The 22548-nt window shown below is 41.2% G+C and overlaps 2 protein-coding genes across 3 annotated transcripts; both read right to left on the reverse strand.

The window, feature by feature from the left end:
- Positions 1-5244: 5244 nt before the first annotated feature.
- On the reverse strand, positions 5245-7863 carry LLPH (LLP homolog, long-term synaptic facilitation factor). Its single transcript, XM_010707817.4, has 3 exons — positions 7708-7863; positions 7446-7629; positions 5245-5473 (listed from the first exon to the last, which is right to left on the reverse strand). The coding sequence occupies exons 2-3, from the start codon at positions 7624-7626 to the stop codon at positions 5310-5312; spliced, it is 345 nt and encodes a 114-aa protein (XP_010706119.1). The 5' UTR covers positions 7627-7629; positions 7708-7863; the 3' UTR covers positions 5245-5309.
- A 380-nt stretch (positions 7864-8243) lies between these two features.
- TMBIM4 (transmembrane BAX inhibitor motif containing 4) lies at positions 8244-16105 on the reverse strand. 2 transcript variants are annotated; one of them, XM_010707826.4, is made up of 7 exons: positions 15910-16105; positions 14361-14469; positions 12997-13102; positions 11438-11471; positions 10504-10621; positions 9662-9707; positions 8244-9093 (listed from the first exon to the last, which is right to left on the reverse strand). In XM_010707826.4, exons 1-7 carry the CDS (start codon positions 16001-16003, stop codon positions 8887-8889), a joined length of 714 nt encoding a protein of 237 aa, XP_010706128.1. In that variant the 5' UTR covers positions 16004-16105; the 3' UTR covers positions 8244-8886. The 2 variants fall into 2 exon arrangements, with proteins under 2 accessions (XP_010706128.1, XP_010706137.1); XM_010707835.4 differs by lacking the exon at positions 15910-16105 and adding an exon at positions 14924-15864.
- Positions 16106-22548: the final 6443 nt, after the last annotated feature.

Here is a 22548-nt window from a genome sequence, read left to right on the forward strand (position 1 = left end):
AGTATTTTTTAAAGATAAGTGATTTTTTTGTTAGCGACGTTAAGCGACTTTGCATATTTAAGTGATGCTCTTTATTGGCACCAAATACCCGACGACAATTTCAGTTGTTTTCCTGACAGTCAGCAAAACACTGAGCCTGGCAGGGCTGGGAATACCTCTGCAAAAACCCACGGCAACTAAAAAACGCGCCTATACGCATATATTTAATTTTAATTTGCTTTATTTGAATGCGGTGGTATTGCACGGGACGTTCCATCGCCATTCCCTATAGCGACGCCTGAGCCGGCAGCGCTCCGAGGCGGCCCAGCTCCTTCTTCCCCCCCGCCCGGCACCCGCTGCCCGCTGTCCGAGCTGCCCCTCTGCTGGACGGCAGCTGCCATTGCAGGGAAAGAAGCCTCACAGCACCTCCCTCAGCCCGAAGTGATCGGGATGGGGACGGCGGGCTAGCAAAGGGAACAGAAACATGAAGTATTGGGTGCTTGAAGACTTAGCAGTTACCATTCGTTTTAAATAGCAAGCAAAATTAAAAAAAAAAAATAAGAAATCCACATGCAATCTTCTCCCTCGGGATGGAAAAATGTCTCATGCTTCTCATTATCTCATGTCTTTACTGCAATGTGTCTGTGTGTACGCTCTACCCTACGTTGGAGTAATGGTTGCAAAAGGTCTTGGATCAACAGATCAACCTACAACCTTTCCCGTGGGTTATTTCACACCCTGGATTTACACTAAATGAATTCAAAGTTATTTTCTATTCAACACGGTGAGCACTGATGCTGCAGCACAGAGAACTTACCTGCACATAGACTACAGTTTGGTAGCAGTTGCTCTACAGTGAGCTTGTGTGATCTTCTCACTTTTTACAAGAGCTCACTCAGCCCTCACAACTTTTAAGAGACAAAAAAGAACCAAGGTGTCTGAGGGCACTGGGCTGGTGCTTGGGCAGCCAGCACTTAGCTCCACCACCATGAAGTTCCACCGTCAGCCAGCTCCACCTCCACCATCACCACCCAGCTTCATGATCACCATGCAGCTCCACCACCACCACACGGCTCTATCACCTCCACAACACGGCTCCATTGCCTGCTGTCCATATAACCTGGCACAACCCAGCCTCTGGCTTTGTCCTTCCTTCCAGCACAACCTTTGGTGGCAGCACAAGAAGCTTAGGAAAAGGAATGTATTGGAGTTAGCCTTTTTTTTTTTTTTTTAATACAATATCTACATTAGACAAACTAACTTTAATTTTGGGGTAGGAGTGTTCAGTAGCAAAAATAGTGATCATGATCCACAACTGAGTCTCTATGAGTGGGTAGCAATTGATACACAGCTCTCCCTCTAATCCTTCATAGAAACGTTCTGTATCCAACTGTGAAACAGACTGTGGTTCTGATCCACTCTGCACTGAATTCTGTTCCATTTTGCAGAAGCAACACCAACAAAAATTAACTGTAAGCACCAGGCAGGAAGCACAGTCAATAGATCTGAACATTTCTTGCATTGTACATATGGTCGGATTTTTGGGTGGTCCTGTATAAAGCCAGGAGTTGGACATGATGATCCTAATGGGTCCCTTCCAACTCAGAATATTCTACGATTCTATGAATGTGTGTATGTTTACCATCAAAGCTGAATTTACAGGATATTTGCTATTAAACTCCAAAGCTTAGGAATAAAGGAGCAAAGACTCCAGGTAAGAAACTGTAGCATGAAATTTCTGTTGCAACTGTACATTATGAATTGGTCAGCTTTCGACAAAGATGCATTCAAGCAACAACTACAGGTGTGTAGCAGAAGGGTCAGTTGCCCACAGTTGGGTGAACAGTACTGAAACAACAAATGTGCCTTTGCTTTCTGAAATACTGTTCACAAACCACATTTCTGGTAAAAGGGAAAAGTTACAACAAAAAACAACAAGCAAACAACACTATCAAATCTACATTCAGACTTCAGAAGCCTTGCAAGAAAATTTAAGTGCAAATAGAGAAAAGATGCAAAATAATATTTTTTGCTAACTAGAATATAGTTTATAACCTTCTCAGCCTCCCTGAACTAGACCGAAGTCAGAGGAAAACAAGCCAGTCATTGAGTCTCGATACAAACCTCTCCCTCCATGCACTCTTGTGCATTCTGTTAATATTTCAGACCTTTTATATCAATATATGGGCACCAGAAGAGTTGGAGATCTGTGAGAGGGAGGTTGAAGTGATTGGGAACTACTTGGGAAAGGAGGAAGAACAGTGCAAAAGTCATCCCCTTCCATTCTGCTTTTTCATTCCCTTTGAATACTGCAGCTGTTGACAAGTGAAAGTTGGAATCAGATTGTTGAAAGAGCACAAGGAGGAAAGCAGATGGTGGGAAGAAGGGGGTTGTCACAACTGCATACTGTTTATTAAATGGAAGAATGCTGTACATTCTCTCTCTGACTTTTAGCTCTGAAGAAAAAAAAAAAAAAAAAAAAAAAAACGGAAAAAGGAAAATCCCAGTAACTATTTCCCCCAGAGCAGTAAATAATAAATTGGGTAGTGCAGCTGGAGAAGGGAGGTAAAAAAGTTGAAAAGAAGAGCAGACATGCCGCTTCCTGCAGCAGCGAGCTATCAGATGGCTCAGTCCTCCCCTGGAAATTCACCCTGAGATAAGTTAAAATTGATGGCAAAAACCTGGCCTGGACAGAGCAATCCGTGGCTGTTGTTCCAGGCTCTCATCATCCCCACAGCTGCTGCAGCTCCATTGGGATCGTGCCACCCAGAGGAGCAGATTGCTTTGTATTCCTCAGATTTCTGCCACGCTACGGCTGCTGTCATCAATACCAGGTAAGTTCGTGCTACAGCTCTGATACAAATCAGACACCCGGTTCCCATCAAATTTAGTAGAACCCATGTGAGCCTTCAGGCTGCGGGAGTATAAGTTAGAATAGTAAAAACAGATATACAGTACAAGGATTTTGTATAGAAAGAGAGCTACTTTTATTTGAAAACAAACTACCACCCTGTTCCCAGTCTTGCATTGCCTCCTACTGACAATGGTTTCTGAATAGTACAACTGTAGACTGCCCCAGATGGAAAAGAAATTCAGAATACCTTAGCTAGATTACCTTCCCAACCCATCTGACTACACAGTGTAGGAATGAGTGACCAGAAAAGCCCAGCAGCTGCTCTACCACCACTTGCGCAGTGTGAGGCATCTAAAATCATTCACTTCAAAACCACACTGTGTGTGTTTGCACAGTGTCAAGAAGTGTAGATCTTGTCAGCTTGTCAGGAGACTGCCAATAACCTATGGGACATTCAGCAATTTGCTAATGACATTTTTATACTGCACACATACACACTTTACTCAGAGCCATTTCAATACAACATCGCTTGTTATTTTGGAGAAAAGGCTGACCCCTACCTCATCACAACCTCCTTTCAGGCAGCTGTAGAGAGCAATAAGATCTCCCCCGAGTCTCCTCCAGACTGAACAATCCCAGCTCCCTCAGCCTCTCCCCATAAGACTTGTGCTCCAGACCCCTCACAGCGCCAGTGCCCTCCTCTGGACACACTCGAGGGCCTCCATATCTTTCTTGTAGTGAGGGGCTGGGTTATACATCTGATGCTCTTTCAGCCAAACTCCTGCCATGTGCTCATGAGTGAGCTTTCAGCCCTTCAGATTATAGATCCCACCCAGCCTGGCTCTCCAAATCCATCTGGCGCAGAGACAGGTCTGTTGCACCACTGAGCTGTGCTGTCAGTATACAGAAGTACACAGGTAGTAGGTTTGTTCCTTTCTTGTCACCTCCCTCTGTTCAAAAATCAAACTGGATATCTTAAAATATCTGGAGTTTAAGTGAGCTGAGCCTGTTTGACTTTATCCTCAATGCTGTGAAGGAAACACCTCACACAAGCAGCATCATTTCAGCTAGTAGGAAGCAAATGCTAAATAAAAGATGACCGTGGGTTCTGCTGTCTCTCATGTGAAACTCAAATCCCCAGTCTGGTCACAAAAGTAATAGACTAATACATTTCTGCAGCAAAATTCAGAGTTGGGCCATAAAAACAGAAATGTAGAAAGCATTCAGTTGCACAGATCATTTTCTCTTAGAGAGGAAAAGAGCAGAGGTAGAGGAACGAGTCCAGAGAGAGGAGAGCATAAGGCAAGTACAGAAGTGGCAGGCTTGATTAAGATGAAAGACTACGGTCGTGCATCTAGAAAAGCAAAATAAACCAGCTTGGCCAGGAAAAAGTCATACATTTAATAGAAGCACTTTGTCAGTTTGATTATCTCCACTCAGGAGAAGAAGTGGATGAAGCCACACAAATGGTACTTCAACAGACAGTACCCTGCAGGACTGGTAACGTACTTACTTGCAACCTTGAAATGAGAGAGACTTTTAAAAACAGGTTTTCTGATAACTAATTCTTTGATCTCTCTTCATGTTGTTGCCAAGTAACACACAACCAGCTGTAGCTATTCAGGTATAAATGGCATCTGCTACACTATCATGTAGTATGGTCTCCTATGCCCACACTGTAAAGCATGATAAATTAGTGCCATTTTAAGAGAAATATAAAGCTATTGGCAAAACATACAGAAAAGTAAATTCATATTTACTTCAAAAGGAACTTGGATAACATTTTAAATAAAACTTTTTCCTCAATCTGTACATCTGCATTCACTCAGATTAACAAAAGAACCAAATGCAGTTTTGAAGAACCACTACGCTGTTCCTACAGTCAGGTGAGTGAGGTAGTGAAGAACTTCATTTCAACAGCTTTCTCTTTGGTCATGTTGACACCTTTTGAGTTTTACTCACAGAAAATCTCATGAAGCTGGGGTGTTGATTTCAGTGTGTAATCCCTTAAATTACATGTTATGCGCTCGTTTTCATTAATTACCAGATGTCAAAGACAACACAGATTAGCGAGACGAGGCATTTTAAAGAAAAATTTAAAGGATACACTGAGTTCACACAATTCTTTGGTAAAATTTACTATAGAAGAGTTACACTGACAAAGTACAGGATCACTTAGCCAGCATCCACCAAATAAAACATGAACAGCCCCCTCTCCATCCTCCCTCCCCCAAAGAAAATTGATGAGCAGACATTCTGTCCATTCAAAGGCACTCAGCTTGTTTTTCTGCTGTTTGTTTGTTAAGTTTGGCAGACACCGACTTGCTACTGTTTTCATCATTTGCTGGCCAAGCAATCTCTTCAAAGGTTTACTTAACACAATAAATCATACACAGTCAAGCACAAAAATATACGTAGCTGGTATAGAATATTTATTTTGAAAAGTAAAATATTCACAATCTCACAAAATTTGAAGCTACCAAGCCAGGCCTTTGGCTATTTTTGATTTTTTCTTTCCTTTTAAGCGCTGTGCCTTAAGCTTCTTTCTCTGCCTGGAATTCATCCATATTGGGTACTGTCCATGTTGGTCTAGGAGAGTTTTTTTATTTCTTTTATTATCTATGTCCATTTTGCAGTCATCTGAAAAAAAAAAAAAAAAAAGGCATTTATAGTCAGTAAAATGCATGAAAAGCTTCACAGAAGCTATTTTCTTACAAGATTCACAAATATGTTGAGATCTCCGTAAACAACAGTATTTGTACAGAAAGAGCAGAAGGCTTCATACATTGAAAGCTCTTTGCAAACCAATACAACTGCAACCCAGAAACTTCAACAGCTGATAGTAAATATGAAGCATTTCTCCTAAAGGCCCATGGCTGGGCAAAGCAAACTTATTCTACAGTCTGACGTATGTTCTAATGTTGCATCTAAAAACATTGCGTGTGGTCTCCACCATAAGCTGCAAGCTTAGAGGAAACCAGTGGCTTACTACGACATAAGAACAATTACACACTTTACAGTATAATGTTTAAGATCCAAAAAAGTTCTACAAAATTAAATTGAGTGATAAAGACAAAGAGGTGGCTGCCTTGGTGAAACAACCAGGCTACAAGGGGAACATCTTGTTAAGTATGGATTTGAACAGCCCTATGCTATTTAATTTCAAACTTGGCTCCAAACTTTCCCTGTACAACTCTAAAAGCTTTATCATAAGCTAAACTGGGTGGAAGAAGATTTTTTTTTTATGTTGTGTTTGTTTAATGTTGGAAAATAAAGTTCACAAGGAAAAGGCCAGCAAACTGCTTCAGCAGTTGAAGAATGCAGACAGTCTACAGGGATCTGCACCACAGAGGTATGTTTAGGTGCCCTAAAGCTGGGATAGGAATACATGTAGCCTGCAGAAAATCAGCACAGGGGGTTACTGTCTGCAAAGGGTGGTCACAAAGAAGGTCCCAGTCCCAAAGACTTCTCAAGACATCAAAGAAACACAAAGTCTTCATAACAGCATAGTTTTCCAAGTGTCATAGCTGGTCTGTTCCAGACCAAAGATCCTGATGTTGTGAGCAACAGCTAAAATATGGAGGGGAGAAAAAGTTTCGGCAGACGTGGAGAATGCAGAAACAGGCAATGAGAACTGCTACTGCTCACATAAACTGCTATTGCTTGGCAGTTCAGAGCTATCGCATCACTTTTTTTATTATTACTTCTCTGAAAGAGTGGTCAGGCACTGGAATGGGCTGCCCAGGGAGGTGGTGGAGTCACTGACCCTGGAGGTGTTCAAGGAACGTTTGGATTTTGTGTTGAGGGACATGGTTTAGTGAGTACTTAGTGAGTACTATTGCTGATTGGTGGATGGTTGGACTGGATGATCCTGTATGTCTTTTCCAACCTTGGTGTTTCTGTGTTGTTTTTTCTTTTTTTTCCCTCTAATTAAAACAGGAAAAAGAAAGTATCCATAGTACCAAGCAGTACACAAGTAACATCTTGCAAAAATCTGCTGCATGTAAGTCAAGAAATAAACCACAGCTATCTGATATCCAAACTTTCCAAGTAACAATCACAGCAAAAAAAGCTACAAAACAGCTTGCTTACAATTTGGTTTGGCTTTGCTGTCAAAGAAGTAATTCCTAATTTCACACATCATTAGGCTGACTTTAAAAGAAGTCCTCAAACGCTATCTCTGAATATATTTATTTTTCACATAGCCTCTACTTCCAACTTTAAGATGGTTTATAGGCTCTGCTATTCAAATACATAACCCTTCTCTGTCTTTTCTAAGCCGACAGAATGCCTGTGTGGCTGACAGTCACTACTGGCAGTACTTCAGATCCTCGCTGCGTCCACGGCAACACGCAGTTAGCGCCACGCAGGCTGTTAGGAAAAGGGGGTACGCTTTTAGTTTGGATTGCGGCTTTGTTAAGATGCCTGACCACTTCCCAGCATGCAAAATCTTCGTTCCCGCTTCCTGTTACCGATCCCAGCCGCGGAGCAGACGCGCAGGCGGCTCACGCCACGAGGAAGGCGGGCAGGGGGCGGGGAAGCGGGCCGGCCGGTACTCCGAGGGCGGGCCGTGGGCAACCGGGGGCCGGCGGCACCTGGCGGTCCGACTCACCCTGCTTCTTCAGGACCTCCTCGGCGGGCAGCACGGTCGCCACCTCCTTAACCTCCTCCATGACGACGTCCGCGTCGGTCCGCAGGATGCTCTTCAGCCTCTCCAGCTCCTTGGGAGCGTTCTTCTTCCTCTTCTCCGCCCGCATCTTCCTCTTCCATTTGCTCCTCAGGCTCTTGGCCATGTCCTGAGAGAGGAAAGAAGCGGGGAACGGTGAGGCTGACGCCGCGAGGACGCCGCTAAAGCCCCGAGGCCCCCGGCTCACCTCAGCCCCGCGCCAACCCACGCTCTGCCCCTCGCGGCGCTGCTCTCGCCGTCTGCGCAGGCGCGGAAGAGAATCACGTGATGCGGAAGTCCCGCCTGCCCGCGGGTTCTACCGTAAGTCTCTGAGTGCGTTGACAGCGGGAAACCCACACGCTCAAGTAAAATAGTCGGGATTTTATTTGGGCTACTTCTACACATTTCTTAATCTGTAAGACAGAAAAATCATCCCGCTCGCTCGTTATAGCTGTACTTAGCAATATTCTAAGCAAAGTTCTAGCATGGAAAGCACCCGCTGTCCTTGCTGCTGGTAGGAAATGGAACGCTTCTTAGGCATCAGGGAGCCCTTCTGCCAGCACTGCACGGGATGGCAATGCTTCAGCGCTGCGCAAGAGGTAAGAAAAGGCTTCAAAGCTGTTAACGCTGCCAGCTGCTCCAGGATTCCAGCAGCTCTGTATGCAGCCCACGTGCTGCTGCCTCACCCCAGCTGCGAGAAGTGGCCCAGCAGTGGGAATTACACCTTCCATCCATGCTCGGGACTGAAGATTTTCTAATGTTTTATTGAGAGACCATTAGCCTTAACATACACAAGAATCCATCTTCAAATGATTTTCCAAAACACTGAAAGATAGGCAATAAATCATCATTAATGAAGAAGAACATTCCCATGAAGCGACCTCATGATCCCCGCTCACATAAGGGCTCAGTGTTAAGAGCAGAACCTCCCTTTCACAGACAGACAGCATTGTTTCACCAAACCAAGTCTAGAAGAAATGTTAACTTAGTAAAATACTACACAAACATCACTTCCATCTGCCTTTACGCTGCTCACTCTGCCAATCAGAAAGGAAATATTTCCAGCAGCTACAGAATTGCAGTCAGAGTCTTTCTGAGCATGCTCTGGAGCAATCAGAAATTGGCAAACATTTTAATTGTGAATTACAACAAGTGCAAATTAAGTAAATAAAAAATGGGAGTGTAATTGGATACACCATGTCAACTAAACAAAATACATATTCTAGAGAAGAACTTAGACTGAGAGCTTCCCCCTCACCTCAAAGGAGGGACAAGTACACACGTAATGAAAGAGAAATAAAGATTCAGTCTCTGAAAGATGAGAGCACGCAGTTGGTAGATCATCCAAGCCAACACTATTCAGGTACTTCAACCATATCCCTGTTTATTACTTCTTATTAAATGCCTCCAGTAAACGTAGCAGGTTGAGAAACAGATTGATGATGTCCAGGTAAAGGTTGATTGCAGCCAGTATGTATTCTTCAGGGGATAACTTGTGCATCAGCAAGTGAGTGTCATAAATAATAAATCCACAGAAAAGAAGTGCTCCAGCAGCAGCAATCACCAGCTCCATTATTTCACTATGGAAAAACAGCTGAAGACAAACGAAACATGGAAAAAAAAAAAGAAAGTAAATTTCATTTTCTTCTTAATATTAAAATTTTGCATTGAGATATGCCACACTTGAAACGTAGATACATACTGTTCTTTTACTGTTATGCACACACAGAAATAGAGTAGTAAAATGACATTTCAATGTTGTTATGTCATATAGTTCCCAGTCATACAATCTCTTTAAGTGAAAAGTGTCTTCTTAAGAGAAGCTCTGCTCTCCAGAATAGTATCAACAAAAGACAAATTAAAAAAAATAATCCTATTAAGACTCAGCTCTCCTTCCCCTTTCCTCAGAGAAGTAGTGCATCTCAACTGACAACACTGTCAATCAGCTCAACCACCACTTTAATATCAGCGAGACCAGCATCCACCAAAAATCTGAATTGGAAATGAATAGTTAAAAGATCACCAGCATAATCTACAACAGCAGTGGATCTGCCTGGGAAATCTTTACACAAAGATATTTTTAAAATATTTTAGTTATAGTAGAAGTTAGTACAGGATTTAAGTGAGATAATATTTTTAACTTTGATCACAAGGTATCTTACCATCAAGAAACATGAGAAGATTAAAATCCACAAGCAAGCAAAGAGCCTGAAAAAAAAAAATAAATCTGTGAGCAATAACAATACCTTTTGTTTTAAATTTTACTTAAAGGCTCTTTCAGTAATTAAAAGGATCTTATAAGCAAGAGGGAAATCAACTTTTTACACGGGTAGGTAGTGACAGAACAAGGATGGTTTTAAACTAAAAAGCAGGGAGATTTAGATTAGATGTTTGGGAGAAATTTTTCACTTAGAGAGTGGTTGAGGCACTGGCACAGGCTGCCCAGAGGAGCTATGGTGCCCCATCACTGGAGGTGTTCAAGGCCAGGCTGGATGGGGCCCTGGGCAGCCTGTCCACTGTAGGGAGTTGGAACTGGGTCCCTTCCAACTCGAGTGCCATTCTATGATTCTCCTCCCATAAAACCTCCTTACAATATATTTAGTAAATGTCTGTAATTCTTAGATGCCAACTGTTCATTGGCATTAGCCGTAAAAGTTTGTTCTGTACAGCTCTTAAAAATCATCTCCTAAATTTACTGTTAAATCTGAAACAGCTCCATTCTGTCTTGGTGAAAAATTGAGCTAATCTGGTTTTCTAGTGTAAATATTATGGTTACAAGAATCATAATCACGGTAAGGTGTGTACACTAAAAAAAATAATTATTCAAAAGAACAGAGCCGAATAAAACTAATAAATTAAGATGATTAACACCCTCACCATTCTCTTTCACAGGTTAGCTACTGACCTGTATTCTTTACTAAATCTGCAAAGCTTGCTTTAAAAAGGAAAAAAAAAAAACCAAGCTTAATAAAAAAATAAAGATCTCATTGATAAGATAACATACCCTGCTCCAAATTTGCTGAAGTCTCTCTTTGACTGCAAGGTATATGCAGTCAGCCCAAGAAATACAGCAGTCGTAAGAATGAAGGCTTGCAAGACGATGGACACATCATAGAAACTCACTATAAACAAAAAAAAGCAAGCTGTCATTTAGAGAACACTACCCTATGCATTTGCATTTGCTAAGTTATCTCAGTAGTTGAGGAACTACTTAATTATTTTTTTTTATCCTATCTGTGATTGTTTACATTTCTGTGAGCACAAAGTGTAAATTATCCCTGAACTTGGTTTTCTGCTTCAGGTGATCACATGATTCACAGAGCCCTGCACTAGTTATGGCATTTATAGCATAGCTGTAGCTTCTTACATAGAGATAACAGATCTTCTGTACTCACAAAAGAAAGGGTAACAAAAATTGTTTTGTGTCCTGCTGGGTGAGATCTTAAGTAAAAGGCTAGCTGAATTTTTCATTGTATTTTTCATTGTATTTAAACAAACAAATTACAAAGCAGTTCTCCAAAAAAACTCCTAAGCATTATGATAAGGAAGTAAGAGGGAAAAGATAAGAAGTGGTTGGAGCCTTTTTCTTCCTGCCTTCCTTTTTTAAGTAAATTTCCACAAATTACATTCTTATTTTTGCCACTAGCAAATCAGCTCCACTAAAAGATGCTTTATAGGAAAGCACTGCTAGTTATTCCAAAAGAATGGATAGTTATTCCAAAAGAATGGATTCAAGTTCATACAGCTTCAGTACTGGGCCAGAACCCAAATTTCCTCTTCTGATACCCAGGTTTTTACTAGATTCGTATCATCATCATTTGAAATTTTTAATCATCTTAATATCTCACTGAGGAATCTCACATGACAATTAGTACAACATAATGGATTCCTTTTCCAGTTTATTTAAGGAATCAGAGAACAGGATGGCTATCGTTTACCTGTAATGGCAACTGTAAGGGCTTCCAGGAGGGTCTACAAAAAGTAAAAACAAAAAATTACATGAGTAAAATAAAACAACACCACCACTTGCATGGAGACTTCACACACAGTAAGATCTATTCTGCTACATAATCCCAATATGTATAACACTAAATCTCCTGATAATTTTTATACATGATAACATGCTTCATTTTCAACAAGAAAATGACAACTGTATTGTCTCACTATTCTGGATGTTGTTATGATATGTAACAAGAATGAAATATAAACTGAAAATGAATGCGTGACAGCAATTGTGGAAAACTGCCATACAGGTTTTCTATTCAGAGCACACAGCATTCTTACCACAATCCTTACAATCTGTTCAAGGGGGCCAGAAGATTTCTCAGAACTGCTATTAGAAATGAACTGTTGCCATCTTTCTGTATACTTTTCAATATTCAAAATACTTCCATCGAACACTCAATATCTTATTAGACAGCTTAGGGTCAAGTTCTTCCTCTCCTCACTCATCAAGCTAACTTAAAATCAAACATATTACTGATGCCTGGACCAAAGACCACTATGACTCCTGAATTTTCCTGAAAGGTAATTCCAGTTTAAGTTTCATTACAAGAAAATAGGAGAAAGTATCTACGGCATGAACCAAGAGATCAGAAACAACAGCACATTTCACTCAATTTATCACATGCAATTTTTAATCTTCCTGTCCCTATACAATGTCATACTTCAACTGCCATGCCACAAACTGCCACACCATATTTCCTAAAACTATTACAACACTCTCCCTTACAGTTGCAACCATTTAAAGATGTTCTTTCTTTTTAAATAAGATAATAATTTTTTAAAAAATTACCCTCTGGAAAGAGTTCAGACCTCAGGAAGAACACAAACCTGATATACTAATCCCACCTATAAACTTACACACAAAATCTATCTTCCCATTCTATGCAGATAAAATTTAGGCAGCCTCTAAAGCATCAAATTCTGATGGTGCTGCTGTGACTTCTTTTCAGCAGACTGATTTGCTCCACAGTCCAAGATGTTCAGGAGCAACAGTTAGCCTACAGCTAACATCTGCAGGCAGGAGACTGAAATTTGAGGATAGCTTTGTTTGACTTGCTTGTATTGGTTAAGACTTAAGCATTAACACATACAAGCTGGCTTATTTGGTCTTCTGCTGGAGGCTGCCCATTAAGCAAATAAGGCAAGTTTTCTTCTTTACTACTGAGCAGTTTATTAGAAACTGATATCAACAGAACAATGAGGGTAGCAAGATAAATACAGATATACAAACACGAACACACACAGACAAAAATAAATCTTGTTCACCTGATTTCAAACCCTAACTCTGTTCCTGGAAAAAATAAAAATGGTAGCCTCCAAATCAGGTTTCTTCTAGCTCAGAACAACCTATGAATATAATCTCAAAAAAAGAAGTACCCTACATATTCATAAAGGTCTGAGTTGTATTTCAAGGAATACATGAAAAATAAAATAGCTTCGGAAAGAAGATATTCTATGGACTATTAACAACTGAATTTATACCAATACTTACAAATCCAAAAAGAAGGTATAAGTTAACAGGATGCTGGTGTCTGTAGAGGGCCAGTGCAAAGCTTATAGCCAAACATCCAAACACAGATATCAAAAGCAAGGCAGGCCTGTAAAGTGCCATATGAAAAGGTCATCAAAATTCAAATACCCATTTGATTACAAAGCAGTTTATATATAACCAACCTCTGAAGTGACCACCTAGATGGAGACTGCTCTGTAGAGTCAAAATACAGTGAATTTTAAAATAAAACTGTTCTAAAGCATATCAACATAGAAAATCAGTTGTAAGTGGTACAACTACAAGTAAAGACACTTTTTTATGCTGTAAATTGCCCAGGAACTCATCACCTATATAAAGAGAAAATCCACCTGAACTTGAGTACTATTTTCAAAGTATACACAGTATTTTGTCACATCCAGAGGGAATTCTGCTATGTTTTAATTTTTTTTTCATAAGCACCTGAATGCAACAAACATGGGCACTAAATGTACCAAAGTAAATCAGTACTGCCCAGTAAATATTGCTATAATTAAGTCATTCAAGAAGCCATCCAAGCAAAAATTAGACTAAAAGCAAACTCAAAAGCACAATGATTCTAAATGACCAGAACAATTTTTAAAAAGCAGATGTAATTACAAAACTGGTTTCATAATATCTACTGCAAACAAGATAGCTTATACAGAAACTCATCTAATGTTTGATCCTCCTTTTATATCAGGGCTATGAAGTGAAAATAAATGCAAAGTTTGGAAGTGCACTCAGGAGAAAACTAAAACTCAGTGGTCTCCTCCATTCCCCATTTGCTCTTCTTCCCTATTGTCCACTGCAGTTTGATTTAGAGACTTTGTTTTTCACAGGGCAATCTGAGAGGCAAAGAGAAACAAACCCACAGAATTTAGAAAAGACTGATTTTCAGGAAAAACAAAACAAAACAAAACAATAAAAAAAGACAACAAAGAGAAGATGGGGAAGGAGGGAGAAGAGTATGAAATGAGCCAGCTCTCTGGAACAGACACACAGGAACAACAGCATTCCAAACAAGAAATGTCAATAATTCAGATGTTCTGCAGCTGATATTGTAAATAGGTAATCACACTGTAAACATTTAAATAAAAACTATTAGTGAAGTATTGATTAAAATACACTTTAATGACTATAATTATAATAAATTTTCATAGTAAACTATAGAGAAAAATATCAGAGAAGAAAAATGATTTCCTAAAATGATTTCCTAAACACTTACAAAGATTCTATTACAGAATCAAAACATAGTGCATGATTAGGAATACAGAAGTGCTCCAGAGCAACTATACAAGCTATACTAAACACAGTGATAAACAGTTCTGTTTCATTATGGTGCTTACCTTTCATGAACAAATGCCTGTACTCCAGTGGAGTACAGAAAAATTGCAGATGTGATTGTGGTCAAGAGAACCTGAATAGACAGAATGCTGTAAACTTTTCGTAGAAAGGCTAGAATAAAGAAAATAAAAATTGAATCAGTTTTCAGTTGCACTTCGAAAGCCCAGTACTAAATCAGACAGAATTTTTTTGTTTGAAATGAACCATTGGAAACTCCTTATTCAGTGAAACAGCACAGATCAAAGTGGTAATAAGCCATTTTTCCTTAAGACATTGATAGAGGAGTCTAACAAAATTACACTTGCTCACTGTTAAATAAGCAATGATGACAAAACAAACATTTAGGAGGAATTCACTTCAGACTCTTGGCAAGAAGTGCATCTAACCTCACTAGACAATTACTAAAAGTATGATTTCTTCAGCAAGTTATTGGTATCTAATGGAGCTAAATGAAGAATGATTAGCTTGGAGGTTGTATGGAGACAGAAAGAGCTACATATTTTTTTTTCAAGACAATTTCTTTCTTTCTTTCTTTTTTTTAAACAATAAAATCTATTTCATTAACCTTTTGTTATGTAAGATATCATTTATCATCACTTCCAACTTGCATTGTACTGGGCGGATCTCTACAGATACAAGCTGCTAAAAGGAATTCCTCAAGTAAGCTAACAGGCCTCATAATTCTTGAGAGTGGTTCAGGACTCTATGATACGATACGTCATACAGATATCCCTGCCGTGAACGGAAGGAGATCAAATCCATTAGGTGAAAAACTCTGCAAGGAAGAATAAGCTTCCAGTGAGAAGCAGCCAGTCTTTAATAACACAGTTTAAGCAAGCATAAGACCACACGCTAAGAGAAACTGAGTTAAATTTGGCAGCTCAACCTGCCAGATGGAGCAGTTAAAGATCTTTGTAAGGCACGAGGGAGGGGATCCCACTTTGTTGAAGCAAACAAACCCAGGAGTAGCCCGCTGGCCCGCACAGCCTTCCTCCCCCCACTACGAAATGCATCAGCAGCTTTGCTAATGGTGATAGCTCCTTCATATTTTTGCTTTCACTTCCAATCAAAACTGTGCTTTTACAGAAGGAGATCTCTTGTTTGTCAGGAATGGCTAATAAAAAAATCTGGCTGATAAAAAAATCCACAGCACGCAGCTGTTTTTGCTTTAAGGTGTATCCAACAACAGATTTCAGCCAGAATTACCGATGAAGATACCTCCTGCAACGCAGTGTGTTTAAGACGTGCACGTCAGCAGCAAAGCAGTGTTCCACAGCTGCTCAGGCACCCAAAGGCTTACGCCGAGGGACAATATTCTGATACCTCTCAGAAGACATTAAACCCCTCCAATCCCAACGGATAAACTACTGTCATCGCGGGCACCGCCGTTAACATCCATACACGTAAAAGCAATTTATTTGGGCTTCAAGAGGCCCAGCCCAGCAGGGGTTAACAGGAACGGGGGGGACCCAGGGGAGGAGGAGAAGGCAGCAGCGTCTTCTCCAGCGCTGACTGCGGGCACCCGGGGGCCCTCACCCACCCCGGCCCTACCCATGCGGATGTGGACGCTGGCCGAGGCCACGTTGCTGCCGTAGTTGAAGTCATCCTCGATAGAGCTCCGCGGGTAGAGCTGCTCCGCCGCCATCTCCTCCGCTTCGGAGCACTCGCTCCGCTTCCGGGCTCCGCAGCGCCCCGCAGGTTTCCCAGCCGAGCGGCCGAGCGCCTCGATGGCGGCAGCCGCCTGCCCGCGGCCGCTGTGGGGCGGCGCTGCGTCCATCAGTCCCGGCTGCGGCGGGCGGGTGCCGTTGGCTGCCCCTCCAAGGGCTGCGTTTCTCCGGCCGTTCCAGAACAGCCCAGTTCCACAGTACATCACAGAAAAGCCTTCGGGCGCTTGTGTGCATTGGCTCTGCCACCTGGAGCTTACATAAATGCTTCACGCAACGTAGAATTTTGTTAGGCTTTTCCCTAATTATACAATGTGTCCCTCAACGTAAATTGACTTTATTTCAATAGACCACAAAGATGTTGGATATTTTTCCCACGTTACCGAGGATTTTGCACAGTCCACCTTTGTACACGTGGAGTTGCCCCAACAAAATTACCCAAGGTGGTAATTCCCATGTAGGAATCCACAAATGATATGAGTTTGGGTTGTGGGGCAGAATGCAAAATGATATTTTTTGACTTGTGAATGTTATCAAAAGTGTTCCGAAAAACTGAAGAGCTAGATAAACATTTTAGAAGTATATGTAATAGATTTGACTCAAAGTGCTTTTAAATCTGGAACATTGCGGCCTCTACTATGCTCAGATCCTCAAGGGACAAGTAAATAAATTATACCATTCTGTGATGAAATAATTTGGAGCAAAGTTCTTCTGCTGGGCTGACCTCAGACACTAAGTGGCAGATAGAAAGAATTATGAATGTTACTTTATATTCTGGGAAGAATTTATGATTTTCATAATGTCCTTTTGCATTTTTAATTGCTGTAGAGTGGAATCTGCCAGCTTTAATCCTGAATTTGGAGATTTATGCATTGTTTGCATTGCTGAATAGCAACTGTTTTTGAAATAATTATGCTGTTTGCTCTTTTGTGTCTGCCTTTGCTCTTCCAGCATTTTCTCAGTGCTGGATATTAGAATCCTAGAATGGCCTGGGTTGAAAAGGACCACAGTGATCATCGAGTTTCAACCCCCCTGCTACGTGCAGGGTCGCCAACCACCAGACCAGGCTGCCCAGAGCCACATCCAGCCTGGCACTCCAGGGATGGGGATGGGGCATCCGCAACCTCCTTGGGCAACCTGTTCCAGTGCATCACCACCCTCTGTGTGAAAAAATTTCTCCTAATATCTAACCTAAACCTCCACTGTCTCAGTTTAAAACCATTCCCCCTTGTCCTATCACTACCCACCCTTGTAAACAGCTGTTCACCTTCCTGTTTATACGCTCCCTGGCCAGTGACATCAGAGCTCCATGGCACAGGTCCTCACAGGAGCCATCGGCTGCTGGAGCTCTGCCAGCTGGGCATTGGCTGTCACCTGCAGCTCTCTGGTCACTTCATGGGCACTGAGAAAGCTGTAAGGAATATGGTCCTGGATAAACTCTTAGGTGATGCTAGGTCCAAACACTTTGCAGAATGCAAGAGGTTATTAGTAGATCTATACCACGGAGGCTTTATTTGTTGTCTCAGGTTTTCAAGTTGATAAGGAAATGTGATCATTATTAGTACTGCTCCCAAGCCTAATTAAGCAGTAGTAAGCTGAAGTCAGCTGAGAATCACTAAGGAGCTAAAATATTGTGGAATGTTTTCTTCAGTAAAAAAAATGAACTTTTGCTATCAAGACAAGGATGGGCTTCACTGGAGCTGTAATTCCCCCTTTTGATCTGAGAGGCTTTTTATTCCCTGATTCTGTGAATTAAAAGGGCTTTTCCTTCTGTATTTAGATAACAAAGAATATTTGCCTTTCAGTATCTTGAGTAACTACTACAGACAGCATGCTTTTGTAAGGCTGGAAAAAGGTGCCTCTTTATAATGAAGTTGGAAACTGCTGTGCGCTGTCTTAACGATAATTACTATTTGAAAGTCTCATGAAAATGATAGATGGCCTCAGTTCTGCACAAGGAACAGAAAATTTCAGAGTATCACAATGGAAAGGGCTTGAGCAAATTTGCAATTACTCTGAGCCTAGTGGAGACTAAAGGAGAGACATAATAGTCTTTAAATACTTTATAAAGGCCATAAAAGGGTTGCAATTCTCCAGCTGCGGAAAAGTATCAAATAGGAAGTAGTGTTGTTTCAACTGCAGTAAGGAAGATCCAGGATGAAAAGTTGAGAACTTTTTTTAGGAGTAATCAGAATAAAGTGAAGAATAAATCAGGCTGTTAAATAGTCTGGCATTTAGGCACAGGCCAGGAGAGAGGAGGTTGCAGGAAACTGACACGTGCACCTTTCCACTGTGTGGAAGATGTTAGTCTGATGTAAGTCAGCAAGAAACAGCAATGGGCTCATTCAGATAGAAAAGAGGCAAATGATTCAGTGATGCTGCAGTCTGTCAGGGTTGTCGCAGATGGCAGGGGAAAATTACTTACATCTGCAGAACTGATAAATGCTGCAATTTTCATCCCAAAGAGAGCATCGTACTGAAGATCCTTCTGCTGCTTACATGTACAATGCACTGGGTGTAAGCAGTGCTTTGGAGTGGAGCGGCTGTCCTGAACTCTGTTTAATAACACTGAGCCTCTGTCTGCTGAATGCCTTCAATGTCTTTGCAATTTTGCATTCCTCACTTGGAAAAGTATAGCTTATAAAATGCTAAATACACATTATAAAAAGCGAAGTGTGCTTTACATCGTCTTTCTTCCTGTATTTGATATTGCCATAAACATACCGCCATCACAGTACTTTTATTTGAAACCGTGGCAGTCCCATGGTGTCTTGCTTAGGACTGGCTGGACGCTTCTATTCTGCATGCATGCAGGGGTCAAAGAGCTTCCTGTTCTCCAGGCAGTTGTGTGAACTCCTGTATGGGGAAAGGAAGGTCTTTCTCACTAGAGTCCTGGTTAAGGACCATGGACTCCTCAGTGCCTTTTGGCTGTTTTACATAATCAGTGGCCCTGCTGGAAAATTTCCATCTGGTGCTCAGAGGTACTTGGGAAAGGTACTTGGAACATTGTCAGGATTCTGCTTCTATCCAGAGCCCCTTTGTTTGCTGCAGCTTCGAGCAATGTTCCCAAAGTGACCCCTCTCAGCATCGCTTTGATACACATCTGTTTATCTTCACATAATCATGCCTGTTGTTAAGTGGGATGAATTGCAAAGTCTGTGACCCCTGCATGGCTCTGTACAGACAAGACATGACTCCTATCCTATTGCTTGAAGGCAGGGTGTGCAGGCTCTGGGATGCATGTTCACACGTGGGGCCCCCTGACTGCCTGCCAGCGTTCCAGCAAGGATGTAGCATTCAGTTGGGTTGTGTGCAGGACACCACTGTGTACAGCATGGTTGTGAAGCACTGTGGGACAACAAAGGAGAGATGTTTGGTCAGGTAGGTGCATCCACCTACCTGTTAACCATTAATTTATCCCCAAATGAACCTTATTCTCTTAGTTTCAAAATAGATGGCCTGTTTCTATAGGGTAGAAAAATAGTTTTATTCAGTGATCAAGAGAAAACTTAATTTGAAGAACTGTATGTTATTGTGAAATCATCCTTATATTCAAGATATGAAGTTCTCCGTGATCAGTAGAGACAACCTCACAATTGCAAAGTTCTTCCAAATTAAATTTCTAATTGTTCTGGTAGCTATAAAAGTCATGATGATCTTAGAAGGGAGGAAAATAACAAAGAAACTCAAGGACAGATGTTCTATCTGTTGCTCTAAAATCCCTACTGGTGGATTTTGAAATCCATAGATCAAGGAAAGATAGCTTATCTTCTTTAATACTTACAGTTTCTCGAAAAAGGCTCCACTCTTTATGAAGCAGATCACTTTCATTATTCTATGATGAAAAACTTATCTGAATGTCCCTGCAGTTTTCCTAGAACCCTCATCTTTGCCATATAATCCATATTTTTTTCCTAACAAATCCCACCTGCGTTCTTTTATTTGTTTATTTATTTATTACTACCTCACTGCATTGTCATTTGTCTCCTTTTTGTGCATGTGCAATGTTGGTAAGATATACTAGGTCAGTTTTGGGTCTTGGAATCCTAAAACTCACTTGCAATAAGGAATGGGTTGCGAGCAGGAACTGAGCTTTTTCTGGCACTTGTCCATAGAGATCTGGGGAAGGGGCACAGTGTGGAAGTTAACTGAGTGCACTGGCTGGACTCTTATTCTTAGGACTATTAACAGCTCTTAATCAGACTTGTTGATTTGAATAATGCAATTTGGTGAGAGGTTTTGATTAGTATCAGAGGGAGAATGTTTCCTTTTGAGTACAAGACTTCAAGATCAACATATCTCTGCAGTTAATAGATTTGTGCTGATAGTTAATAAATTAATCCTAGCATTAGGGCTATAAGGCTACTTGCAAACTCCTGTAATCCCTCGAACGAGATCATGGAAAATAAACCTGAGATGTTCAGGGTCTTTTTTGCATCTTCAGACAAAAATGCTAAGATTAGCAAAGGGATTTGGGGCCATAAGGTGCTGTTGCCATGAAGGAGCTTCCCTCCGTTTCTTCTCACTCTTTCTCTTCCAGGTCCAGAAAAGAGGATAGGGACTGTGTGGACAGACAAGCAGCAGGCTGAGGCTGGGAGCATGGGTGGAGAAATGTGTGTCACATAGTATCTGTGAGAAAGGACTGCTCTGCTCAGATTTACCTGCCTCTTCAGATGGACATTTGAGACTTGCAGGTGAAGACGGGGAGCTCCAGGGCCTGTACGCTGCATTAATTAATGGGAAGTGGATGCAAACTGTCTTCCTTCAGTACAAAAATTGAGACTGACTGCCAGCATGCATTCAATTTCCAGTGAAATATATGGCTTTCAGTCATATGCAGTTTGGCTTTACTCTCGTTGAACTCGAAAGGATTATCTCAAATTGTCTTTTGCCCTAAGGATAGCCTTGCAACCCTTAGCTTTCCGACTTTTGTTTTCCAAGCAGAACAATTTTCAAGACACTTGCTGATGCTTTACAGTATTGAAAAATACAGAGAGAACTGCAAAGGTGATGTGAGAGGTTTATTCTCGTGCTGCTGGAACAAGACTGTTTGCAGCCTCATGCAGCTCTTTGGAAAGTGGGTCAGTGGCAAATCCTTTACTTACTCACAGGATTAATTATTTAGTTGTGTGAAGCAGATCAGCATTAAGTCTCAGGATACATGTGCCAAATATACAGTTACTGCTTATTTTGCACGAGGCAGGAACAAAGCTTCACATTCCAAATATAGCAAAGCAATTCCATGTCACGTAAAGCCACTTTTCTGTAACAGCAATTCAGGAAAGTATACTACAGAGCTCTAAACACCATTCTTGGTCCAGACTATTGCAGCAGATGAGGAAAGGCAGGTCTCTCACCTGAGAGTTTTCTAGCATTAATTAATATTTAAACACAATTTTTATTTTAAGATCATTAGTAAGTCTCATGTAGTCTTGACATTCTCCCAGTCTAGCAGGAGGAACAGTGGTGGTTTATCAGTCAGCCAGAGATTTGGATGAACACTACTGAATTTTCAGCTGGATATTCCTTTTAAAAATTGGTTTTGGAGATGTACCTCAGAACTGCTGTTCGTGCATATGTGGTACCTTTGCAGAGATGATGGTCTGGACAATGATCTCTGTTGACTCCAGCATTTTTTTCGGCACTCTTGTCTGCATCATCTCCATTCATCCTGGTGAAGATGTCTGGACTCTGCCCCCTTTGAAGGGCAGACGTTTGCATCCAGTCCCCTTTGAAAAACTGCTCAACTATTTCTTGAAGTGGAATTTCCAGTACTTTTAGGATTGAAATGTGTTAAGGCTAATTATTAATGCTGTGGCTTGAAAATCAGAAGCATCTCTATACCTGCAGCTCAGAAACCCTTGCTCAGTTAGGAAGAACGGATTATATATTTCTCTCTGTGTCCAGCTTTGCCTATAAGGACTGCGTAATATTATTAATAGTAGCTTTACCTCTATAAAATATTTGTTGTTGATAATGGTCTGCGGTGCAGCCTACTTCAGAAGAATGTCTCCACTAAGAGATGAGCAGACGGGAGAGTGGATTTGCAGCAGGTCTGTAATTTCTGTAATGGCTGCCAGCCTGCTGCTATCAGGGAGCAAAATGTCCACACTTTGATTTAAAACAGCCAATTTCAGGAGATGAGCTGGCTGAGTTGGCTATGGCATTTGGGCTCAGGCTCAGTCAAATCTGCACAGGCAATGCAAAAGATCCTCTGCTAAGACACTTGAGCCTTGTCTCTCCTAAACTGAGACAGCTAAGTTACATAGCAAGGGAAGGGGCAAGTCCATATTAAGATATACCCTACATGTTTCTTGCATGTCCTCAGGAGAGCACAACCATATTAAACTCATAGATCGAGTAAATTTATTTAATCTTTTGAACATATCTTCTACAGCAGCACTGACTTTTAAGCCTGTTTGAGATGGGTGATACTGAGTATGCAGAAAAGCAGCTAGAGTAATATAGTCCTTGTAGTTATGCTAAGAAATTGAGTGAAGCAGATACATTTCCAGTTTAAATCCCT

Source organism: Meleagris gallopavo, chromosome 1 (genome assembly GCF_905368555.1).
Source record: "Meleagris gallopavo chromosome 1, MGAL_WU_HG_1.1, whole genome shotgun sequence".
NCBI lineage: Eukaryota > Metazoa > Chordata > Aves > Galliformes > Phasianidae > Meleagris > Meleagris gallopavo.